Genomic DNA, 11,977 nt, shown 5'->3' on the forward strand with positions numbered 1-11,977 from the left:
GGCATTTTTGCCACAGCAGTATATAAGAATACCTGGTGTGAGGAGCTGTTGCTTTAATGAGTTGGTATGTTCCTGCAATGACTGATGACTGGTACATTTTTATAGCTCTAGTCGAATGTAAGCAGACCAACACAAGTTTTACTCATTTAAAGTTTACTGTTAAGGGCTGAGTTTTGGAGTCCTTCTCTGACTTCCGCAAGAAGCCTTGCCTTTCATCAATATATACCACAGGGTTGTCGCTATATCAATACACACTCCAGTTTCTATTGCTGACCTGTTGACAATTCCCCATTAATCTGGGGAATGAAAACAAGTGCTTACTGCTTCCCTCTCGCCTGATCTTCTCTCTGCTCTGGGGTTTCCTTCTCAGTTATATCTTCTCTGTGGAATGTGGAATGTCTCCCTCCAATCCCCTTTATCAGGATAAGATATTTTAGCTTAGAGGCAATCCCCCCACTTGAAGCACCAGGATTCTCTTACACTTATGCTGGCTCCTGAGCTGTGAGTCTGGGTTTCATGTTCTGTGAGCAGCACACAACTCCAGACCCAACATTGTATATGAATCTTCAAAAAAAAAAAAAAAACCCAGCCCATCTTCCTGCATTCGATCCCCTACTGTGGTTAGTGTATGCTCTTAATGTTCATGTTCTGGGCAGTGAATAAGTAACACTCCACTCCCCAAAGTCACACGGTGATGATAATTAGAGGTGAGACTTTTGGGGGACAATTGGATTAGAAAAAATCTTGAGATTTGGGCTCCCAGATGGCACCAATGTGTTAAGAGGAGATAGAAGAGAGGAGGTGTTGGCTAGCCCCCTTGCTCTGCCTTGCCTGTGATGTACCTCCATGACCACATCATGCATCAAAAAGGCCTTCAGCAGAAGCCAGCATTTTGATATTAGACTTCCAAGCCTCTACATCATAAATTAAGCTAATGTCTCTTTTTTTGTAAAGTACGATGTCTGTGGTATTCCATTGTAGTAACAGAAAGTGGATAAGAGGTCGCTTAAAATACCATCTGCCATAAAAGGGGGAAGGACAGAATAAAGTTGGAGCAAAAAGAAAATAGAAGAGGCCCAGTTTTCTTATTCTTTTCCCCTTTTTCTTGGCAAGGTGTCTAAAAATTTGAAAAAACACACAAATGATGTGCAAGAAGACACTGTCGTTAACAAACTCATCCATCCTATGCTGTGAAGTTCTCTTAAAATTAAGTTGGCATAAAACGTTAAGATACATATTATCTCTTTATTTCTTTACATTTAAAATTAAAAACAAAGCAACAGTTAAACTGTTGAGGTTGATGTTTTTGAGGCACCAACAAGCTAAAAGATCCATATTACAAGGAATCTTAGGCATCACTCAGTGTCTTCTAAGGACGTTTACTTGATGTTGGTGACAGTTTATTGCAACCTTTGTGTTATCAGTAGTTCTGGCTCGAACACTTTCTCCTAATTCCCTGCCCTTATCTCTGAGTCAGACTTCTGGGCTGGAAATGGTGTGTCTACCACATCAGCTGCAGGACTGCAGGCCAACCTGGCTGGGGCCAAGCTCTTGTCTCTCCTTGTCAGATTCCAACACATTCCATCCCATCCCATCCATCCCAGTCAAAAACGGAGCAAACAATTTTATTTCGCCTTCTTAATTTTTTTTAACATGTAGGAAGATTCTGCCACATTCCACAGAAAAAAATTATTAATTTTTGCTTATGTCTACCTCCTTTGCGTGGTAAACTTTCATTTAAAAGTGCAATTTTAATTTTCATATTGGTATCGTTGGGGTGTACATTTGGTGTCTGTATCTGGTATCTGTGTCTGTGTAGATATAGGTGTATGCCTCGTATGTTCAGGTTTCCTCAAAGGCCAGAAGCCATCAGGTTTCTTGGATCTGATGTTATCAGACACTAGTGCTGGATCATCAGACATGGGTCCTTTGAAAGAGCAACAAGCACTCTAATCCACCGAGCTAGCTTATCTCTCTAGCATGATTTTATAATCATGGAATCTAAGCCCTTTTGAGCTGCACTCACTGCCTAGTAAAGAATGCAGACATGCCCACTACTTCTAAATGTGGACGGTTGTATCAGAAAAGTGTCTTGTTTTCCCGAAGACTTTCTAAGCTTGCCCACGTTTTATGGCCCAAGGATGCATCTCCGACTCAGAGGTAGAGAGGAGATGCTAAGGGCGACAGGAGAGCTGGGTCCAGTTACCAACTTTGAAGCAGTAGGCTATGGCTTTTATTTTCTTCTCTCTCTTTTCGTTGCAGAGGACAAAAGAGTGTTCACTGACTAGGGACCAAAAGCTCCCACCTCCCACAGCTCTCTCCTCTCCTGTGATGCTGTGGATTAGAAAGCAAGCTGCCAGGGGAGTGTAGCAATGAGGAGGCTGGTGGGCAGAGGAATGGAAGGTGAGCAGATAGAGGACACAGGGAGGAGGATGGGGTGAGGGGCACGAAGGAGGAAGAGCAGAAGCCTCAGGGGATACAGGCAAGGCCACGCTTCAACGTACCAAATGCCTCCAATTAAAAATTTGAACCTAACACCAAGCAAGAAACACTCTAAAAAGCTACTGCCATGTCTTCAGCGCAGGGGCAGAAGAGGAGAGGAAAACCAACTGAGAAACTTGTGGAAGACAGAGAGAGGCTCCAGAGGCCAAACCCTACCTGTGATCATTCTATACAAGGTGAGGAAGGCATTCTGCAGAGAGTGTGGAATTTCACTCACATCCAAATTCCTGACATCGGAAACGATGCCAGGAGCCACTTATGAGAAACCAAACCTTCTTTGACCTCCAAAAGTGAAGAAAACTCTGGTTTTCTCTCTGGTCTTTCCACCCTGACTAACGTAGGCTCTCTTTCCATTCATTTACTGGAAGAAGCTGGATAAAAGAGTGAGGAGCTCCCTGCAGGGCCTGGTTCACTGATCCCAGCAATGTCCCTGACTGTTAGGAACACACGCGCGCGTGCACACACACACACACACACACACACACACACAGAGTTATTTCCTTCATCATAAAGTTGGGGAGAATGTCTCAGCAAGATGGTAGGATTGAAAAGAAATGAAATCTGGATATTTCTCCGGCTCCTGGGAGAAGAATGACATGTCATAAGTAGAACTACCATGTTTGACAATCTGCTTGCAAAAAACAAAAAAAGGAAAAAAAGAAAATAAAACAAAATTTAGACCCTGCTTTACTCTGTGTATGAAAAAAGACCCTCTGGTAAATGAAAAGCTAATTAAAAAATTAAATTTTGGTATAACTCTAGATTTGAGGAGAAATACTTAACATAAAAAGCAAATAAAAGCCATTTTTTTTAAAGATAGCCATATTTGATTAGATAAACATTTCAGACTCTTATATTTAAGAAAACATGTCAGTGAAATCCAGACATAGTGGAACATGCCTGGAATCCACTCTGTGGAGATGGAGGAAATAGAACTGGAGCTCTGTGCTATCCTTGGCTAAATATGCAGATAGAGTCAGCCTGGGCTAAAGACTGTCTCCCAAACACAAGCAAACCATGCTCACCCATTGCTAGAGGTGGTGATCCATGCTAGCACCAGGGATTTGCTTTACGTTTTGAATTCAGGCAAAAGCAGTCCCTCAAAATGTCAATAATGGATCTTACACTCTGACCTTAGCTAGACAGTGACGTGTGTTCCTACGTCTGCTCCTGGCTGCCATCTCTGGCCACTGGCTCCAGTGTGTCACACCCAAGTTCTGAGGTTCACTGGGAGGCCACAGAACTACACATCCCATGGGCTCGGGCTGTGACAAGGACGTGTCTCTGTATGAATTATGATTGCAATGAAGACAAGGCATGGAATCGTCGTGATAATATGATAGCGCTGTGTCTCTTCACTCAGAATATGTTTATTGGTTTATAAAGCATATAAACATTTGATGAAAATATTCCTCCTAAGAACAGAGAACAAGTAGACCACACTCACATTATGTCTGATTCCTCCTCCTCCTCCTCCGTTTGAGATGAGAGAGACAGTAGGTATAGCTGCACATCTTCATGAAAGGATTCCTTTGAGTTTCCCAAAGTACTGAATAAAACGACGCCGGCTGCTGAAAGCATTGTAATCTCTGTCGTGCTACATAATACTGATACAAATGGTGGGTAGTACAAAGTTCATTATATATAATATAAAGTTTTAATATATTACATTTGTTCTACATAACAGACTATAAATATATGTGCCATAGCATGTTTAACAGTCATTGTTCCCAGCTTTTCACACTATGGTACCAAATGAAAAGTACAGTTTCTCTTCTGAAAAAAAAAAAACACATAAGCACACGGGCAAAAACCAGTAGGCATAGCTTTATATGTTAAAATTCTAAACGATACAGTAGATGTTATCAAGACCTTGGCTATAAAGTAATTTTGAAATCTGGCTAGTGATTATCTGGAGAACGAATTAAGATTTTCTGCCATCAGGAGGCCACAGAGCTAAAATACTGAGGACATGGGGACGAGACAAGGAGTGGAGAGAGAGGAAGAACCCCTGCCTGAGCCTTTCCCGCCACCACTTAAGAGAGAACCCTCAGACACTGCCACCAGGGCAGACGTGGGTATCCACCCAGCAGAAACCCTGAGTTTCTGTTCTGTTCTCACAGTTCTTCAGCATAACCTGAGCCTCTGTCTAAGTTCCTCTCTTGGTGTTCTGAATTAAGGCACAGCCTGGGAGATGAGGAGCAAGCATATCATTTCCTTCCTGGGGCAAGGCCAGGAGACACGTAAGAGTCCGGAAGGAACTCTCATTAGGAGTAGGAAACACAGGGAAGTCGCCTGTAGTCCAACTGTGAAGAGCACGCAACCTTTCAAAACCAAACCCCACGGCCGCCTTTGCGTTTCCTGACAGGCCACAGGCCCACCTCCACCAGAGCCAGCACAATGTATCTGCAGGCTCCAACCTCTCTCAGAGCGAGCTTGCGCCTTCCTTCCTACCAGTCCACATCCCACACTTAACACTTGGCTCAGAGCCTACATCCTCCACAAAGCCATTTAGGTGGACTAAGCCCTGGGACATCTCACCCACCCTCAACACACAAAGCACTACTAACATTGCCCATTTCATCCAGTTTCACAGAGGTGTCCGCTGCCTGGGCATGGCCACTTCTTGGAGGACAGAGCCACTATTCGAATGTCTTTTGTTTTAACTGGTAGTGAGACCACAGCAGGGTACAGTGTATAGGATTCTTAAATGAATGGAAAAAAGAGTACAGTCAACACATTCTTGGGTCATGGGCATCTTCTGTGGAAATGCCCTGAGGACAAGCTCCTTGCAGTCTGAGGTCCCTCTTCTGAAATGAAAATCAAATGTGGCTACTTCCGGGTGGTGGAAAGAACAACACTTGAAAATCTAAGCAGCACCTCTCGCGTGATTTCCAGGAGTTAGGGGCGGGGATGGGACAGGGCCACTTCCTTTTAAACAGGAGGTGAGCGCAATGTGGTCCCAGAGTCAGCGTGCACTGCAGCATCCACCATCTTTAAAAGTCCTGCCTCGTCGCTGGAGTACACGGTGGTGTCTGTGTCATCTGAGTGATACCCAGACTGGTAGCCACTGGTCTGGTTGGAGCCTTCCGAGGCCACGGACTCCCTGCTTTTACTGGGCATCATTCCACTGTGGAAGAAACAACAAGCAAATGAATTGAAAAGGGAAGCCAGTGCATTGGCTTTTCACACTCACCAAATCCCCAGTTCAGGGGGGGGGGGCTGGAATCCCCTCCAGAGACACTAGTCCCATCTCTCATTCTCTAATCAGCCTATTAGGTTTCCTCAGACAAAGTCTACTCTCAGGTACTAGCATGAGCTAGTAGTCACAGATAAGTCCTCTTATTTCCGTCCAAGTCTTTCAAGCCTGAGATGAGATAAAAGGCTGTTCGGCTGAGGTAAGCAGAGCCCCCAACCAATGGAACAGTTTTACAGCCTTGACGACTGACAAGTTTGTATACAGTGATAGGAGCCACAGGGTCTCTTTCATGATATGAAATGATATTGGGATGGTCTAAAAGTTCATTTGTGTTTTTCCTGTTCAGTCATTTAGGGGGGCTACATGGTCTCTGGAGGATGTTAATAAATTTGTAGAGAGAGAGAAAAAAAAGCTAGTAGAGTGTGCACAATCTGACCAGACATGTCAAAAACTGTTTTTTACTCACTAAAACCACATTCTTTGGACAAATTGGGGATTCAGTCACTCAGCAGCAACTGAAGAATGTTTCCAATGACATAATCATCACATCAAAAACCAACAAACGTGGGCTGTGTGCACCGAAAAGCTCAGGCTTTGTCCTGGAAGGGCTCTTATTCTCTTTAGTCATAATAAAAAGCCACAGAGAGAGTTTACTCTGTGTTCAGATATGGTTTAAAGTAAGTTCAAAGGACTAGAAATACATTTTCCCCCCCTCCCAATCCCACTCTTCACTTCCCACACCAAAACCAGTTTGGGTCTCAAACAGCTGCACGGTGCTGGCCACCTAGTAGCTTTGAATAAGTATTGTTTGAGGCAATGAAAGAAGCATGTGGTTGGTGCTCATGGCTGCTTGCTGGGCCTTAAAGAAAACATCACAATTTACTGTTGCTGCTGTTGCTGTTGTATAGGCATCACTCAAAAGTCCATGGGGATCCCCATCTCATACAGAAGCTCTGTGATGTGTAGATCAAATCTTTTGTTTTCCTACCAAGAATGAAACTGCTGGCAAATAAATAACTACTATTGTGCCATTACTTTTATAAATGTAGGTCTTCATAACAAGATTTTATGTTTAAATCAGGTACATTTATTCAAAACAGGAATATCTATATTCCTGTTGAGCCATAAGGAAGAATGACTCAAGAGCAAATTTCTAATAGTTTTCCCACAACTGAAAAGGGAATAATTCAAAGAATCATATTAGTAAGTATGTATCTATTTACATATCATCCTTCTTAATTACCGATAAAGCCATTTATTTAAGTACAGATTTGACAATCCTGCAGAGTCTGCAGTCTTTACTCTTCAGGATCATGGTCTGTTGAGATCTTTGCTATTTGGCCAGGACTATAGAAATCGCCGGTCACTCTGCTGGCCCGTATCAATGTGCTCAGAAGTCCCTTAACATTCACAAACTTAGTCATTAGAAATTGGCCAAATACTCTAACTCACTTCAGGTTTGTTTGGTTTTTTTTTTTCAGACTCACCAATTTCATTGTTTGGTTTATTTCACTTCTTTATCAAATTGCTAATTTGGGATATTAATGTCCTCAACCTTCACAGGCACCAGAGGGGAAACTGCATCTACACTGACCGCCTTTAACCTATCCAGGTAGTCTTCCATAATTGGCTGAGTCTTACCCAAAAGATGGAGACAATTTGTTCCTGTCTTCCAGAGTTTTCAGCTCTTCTGATGCAAGGACCATTCCACTGTCTGTCTGGCTGTCCTTTTTAGGAGACAGTGAGATGACACAGTGAATGTGCACATGACCAGCTACTTTAAACTCATTTTTCAATCTATCTAGCTGACAAAAGGACTCAATGTTGCACCAAGGAGGGAAAGGGTATGCCAGCCAGGGGCCGTGCAAGCCCCTGAGGAAGCCAATGCTTCCGGGAAGCAGACTTGGGCTAAGGAGAGAAGAATGGTCAGGATGCTGGGATCTCCTTCTCTCTGCACAGGGACAACATTTGCACTCCAGCGAAGTTGGGTGTACAGTTAGACTATCTTGAACCTTGATCCAGGTGTCTTTCATATGGCAAAACTAAAGATCCATCTCCCCCCACAGCACAGATGCTCAAGGACAGCCTTAACGAGATTCCAAGACTCAAATGCTTAGGCTAATATTGATCTAGCTAGTATTTCACCTCAAGTATTATTTCTATGACTATTTATAAGATGTACTTACATCTGGGATCACTTTTACTTCTGGCTCCTCCAATGGGATATCTTCAAATGTTTTTACACTCACTGGCCGGCTCTTTCGCTTACTGTTCTGGAGATAATGACTGCAAGAGAACAAATATTTATTTGTGTTTGGGTGGTGGCGTATTTGGCTGTGGATACCTCAAGTGATACCTAAGTTCATTATCTTTCAACCACAAGTTGAATAGCACCCTTCAAAATATCCTCTGGTAAAAGAAAAAAAAATCTTGCTAGCACGCACAGAAGGCTTAATTTCCTGTGAAAGTCTATTTAAAAGTATAATATAACTGAGAAGGGTAAAGGACACCCTGTGCCTTGGAATTGTGCTTCTGAGGCTCAATGCTAAACTAAAGACAAGGGCAGCTGACTCAACAGCAGCTGCCTTCTGATGGGCCCTGACTGGATGGGACTCCTCCAGTGATCTCTTGATATACTGCACCATGCTTCCCTTTTTCTAGCCATCTCCAAAGAAAGGTGTTCTACACAATATTCACATGGCCTCTTGGGCAAGGAAAACACCTTTGGTATCCCATAGGGATACTGTGCTGAGCAGTGATCTCAAGTCAGCTTTATCCTTCTACATGAACTGCAGATCTAGGGCACAGAGGGAGGTGGGCTGGGTCTTACCCAGCTGTGCTTTTAGTCCACAGGGTTGCTTATTTCAGAAGAGAACAGTGGCTTCAGAGTCTCAAGACACTTTGCATAGCTTTGAGTCTAACACGGACTGCACAAATGGACTCATGCTCCATTTTAAATGCGTATGGGCAATAGCTATTCTTCTATAGCTTGCAAGGATGTTGTCGAGGTGAACAGCATGGTAAATGTCAAGTTCGCTGTTCTTAGGAAGTGCAAAACTCTATCAACCAGCATTTGTGTTCCTCTTTTTAAATTCCAGAAGACTTTCAAAGAATGAGGCTTGTCAGACAGCACATCACTGCTCCCTGGGGGTTGTTCTTCCCTGCCACATGACATTGGGAGAGTCCAGAGATCCTATCAAAGCCTCCTGCAGCCCAATGGGAGATAAGAGAAGCCCCCTTTACAGGAAACGTCCATGAAGACAATAAACATATTCTTCACTCTTGTCCCATGACAAGCAGTCTGCTGGCATAGTCCATAAATGCTGGGTCAGAGTTGAAGAATGGAACCTGAGCATCTCTTCCCTTCCCTAAGAGGTCATTTCCTCCCCACACAGAGGAGAGAATGAGGTTCTCAGTGATACCCCAACTCAGGAGACTCCACAGGAAAGAAAACAGGCCAGGCGATACAGGGAACAAGCAAAGCTTGTTTCCTGATAAGTCTGGTCTTTAAAAGCGGTGACTGTCAAAGCTGGTTGGTATCATGCCTATCCACTCGTTCAGGAAGACCTTTGGGAATCTCTTACAGCTCAGACAATGAGCTGAATGCTCTTCGAATACTGCCTCACAGCGTCTCACAGTAACCTCTCCAAAACCTACTTATCCAAAATCAGACAACTAGAATCTTAGGCTACCATTGTGAGGGCTGCTGAAAAGTCTGAGGCATGGGATTGGCATGATCAGATACACTTTCTAAAAAGTTGGCTGTGAAGAGAAGATAAGACCAGAGGCAGTGAAGCCTGTAGGAGACTTCACACTCATCTAGCAAGAAAGCCGAGAATCTGATTAAAGAATGGGAAGGTTTGGAGCAGGGCCTGGATTCCATAGATGTCTGAAGGGACAACCAGGCAGACTCAGGAGGCGTGGGTATCAATCACACAGCTACCTTAGAAGATTCAGATCCTTAAATTCTGAACCCAATGATTTAAAAATGGAATTGGCCCTTCACAGATGACCAAGGATTTTCTTGCATCTCTCCTTGCATCTGCTCCCCACAGTCTCCCAAATAGATCTCTTATTTCCCACTGGGAGGTGAAGAAGCCCATGCTCAGGGAGAGAAGGGCAGAGCCACTTAAGTTTGCAGGCTCTAACCCCCACCCCCATCCCATTCCACACAGACTCTCTTGGAGTATCAGGATGGAAAAGAAAGAAGAGAGTCAAAGACTCATCACTCAGGTCTTGATTAAGCACCTACTAAATTCATAGCATTGTTCTGGTTCCCACTCCTGCACTGATCCTGGGGTGAATCAGTGGGTGGAGTCAGTACGGGAGTGTGGAGGAGATGAAAGGTGAAGAAAGAAGACTCCCATTTCAAGGAGTCTAGCATGATGGCCAAGTCAAGAGAGAGCCAGATAGCCAGCAGGCTCTCCCAGGCATTAGTCCATCATAAATATTCAATTACCACTAGCAGTTAATCAAAATGAAGAAAATACTGTGTCCCAAAGCCTGGCTCTGGGAGAGAACTGCAAAGAAATCTCTGATAAACTGCTTGGAATGGGAGGTGAAACTCCCGGAGGAAATGACAGAGCAACCACAGATGGTCCACACACTGCCCTCTAAGAGAGACAAGCCCAGTACAGATCTTCTTAAGGGAAGCACACTTGGGGCCAGGGATGATCCACAGGGGAAGTTAGAGACAAAGCTAAGTCTAGACATAAGTGGCTTTCCCTGACCCCACCCCTCAGCCTCTTCTCTACATAACTGTTGAACAAATATTTTAAATATAGTCTAAGGGGGGCACAAATCAAGAGGCTGTCTCCCACAGTGATGCCCCTGTCCAACTCTATTTCTAATTCAGCAGACTTGAAAAGTATAAGGGGGGAATCAAAGTGAGAAAGACTCAGCTTTTCTACTTGGCTGGAAGCGTGAAAACAGATAGATCATGCCTTGAGAAGTGTCTTAGCCTGGATGGATTTTCCCCCAGAGAAGCTGAGCCACATGAGAACCCACATTGCTATGTGCAATATGCTCACCCCTCCATTCTGTACTGTCTTCAGTTCAGACCACTGCAAGGTGATGGAGGGCATAGGGGAATTGAGAGAAGATGCAAACAAAAGCTTCCAAAGTCTGTTTTATTTTTCAGTTTATGGATAGCTAAAAGAGAACCTCGTCTGGGAAGGCTCCTTCAAAACTCACAGGCAGAAAATCTGAGCCAAGCTTGGCTTGGCTTAAAGCACGGTGTCACATCTGTCCACACTTCTGGGGATAAATGTTAGCAGTCTCTTTTTAGACCTAGCTCACATTGGCACTCCTAGTCCCCAAACTTGACTTTATCACCAATTCTAAGCGCCATATTCTAAGAGGCCAGCAAGCCAAGTGCTCTGAACTCCGCTTGGTCACAAGACATGAGGAGGACAGTGTGCCATCACACGGCTCTCTAATTGAGGAGAAGGCAATGCAGCACGTTGGAGCAATGATTGAGCTAGTTAATACCTGCACGTGAGGAACATGCTGATGGGCTTTCCCACAATGCAATCTTAGCATTGCCTTTCCTAAGCCCAAGACAACTCCATATACAGGAGTTTTATTTCATGAGTTCAGACTCTCCCCTCTGAGAACCTCTCCTTGGAAGGAGGGAAAATGTAGCTAAGTTAGAGATCAGAGGACATGGATTCATCTCAGGGCGGGATGGGAAGCAGCTCTCTTAAGAGCTGTCCTTTATGAAGTGCCTTCAAGTGCCAGACACTTAGAAATACATTACTGTATGCAAATGCTCCAAGGAGGAGCCATTCACAAACAGTGCCAGGGGTGTGTGTGTGTGTGTGTGTGTGTGTGTGTGTGTGTGTGTAGCAGGGGTGGAGTGGGGGGTGATAAACTATTTGGGACTTGTTACACAGCTGCTAAAAGGCAGACCCAGGCCTCATATCTGGTTTTACCAAATTCTCATGTCTACACTTTTAATCACACTATTTGGCATGGTCCCAGGTGGTTGAGTTAAAACTTATGTTCAGTATCCAACCTAGAAGATAGTTTCTATCTTGACTAAGTTCTCATATAGATAAAAACAACAACAAAAAACAAACAAAAAAACCAAAAAACAAAAACAAAAAAATCCCTGATAATATACAGAAAAATTCTTTAAAAAACATTGACTGCTTATAAAGAGATGGTAGCTTACTGGTTGACATCTAAGTCTCTCTCTCTCTCTCTCTCTCCCTCTCTCCCTCTCCCTCTCTCTCTCTCCCTCTCCTTCTCCCCCTCCCCCTCTCCCTCTCCTTC

At 43.9% G+C, this 11,977-nt stretch overlaps 1 protein-coding gene across 1 annotated transcript in view; it reads right to left on the reverse strand.

The window, feature by feature from the left end:
* Positions 1 to 3,852: 3,852 nt before the first annotated feature.
* Positions 3,853 to 11,977, reverse strand: part of Kdr (kinase insert domain receptor) — a 46,463-nt gene continuing 38,338 nt past the window's right edge. The window contains exons 28-30 of the mRNA XM_031342775.1: positions 7,888 to 7,987; positions 7,343 to 7,428; positions 3,853 to 5,632 (exon numbers count right to left, since the gene is read on the reverse strand). Coding sequence (XP_031198635.1) covers positions 5,437 to 5,632; positions 7,343 to 7,428; positions 7,888 to 7,987 — 382 coding nt within the window. The 3' untranslated portion in view covers positions 3,853 to 5,436. The remainder of the gene's footprint in view (positions 5,633 to 7,342; positions 7,429 to 7,887; positions 7,988 to 11,977) is intronic.

Source organism: Mastomys coucha, unplaced genomic scaffold (assembly GCF_008632895.1).
Source record: "Mastomys coucha isolate ucsf_1 unplaced genomic scaffold, UCSF_Mcou_1 pScaffold22, whole genome shotgun sequence".
Taxonomy (NCBI): Eukaryota; Metazoa; Chordata; class Mammalia; order Rodentia; family Muridae; genus Mastomys; species Mastomys coucha.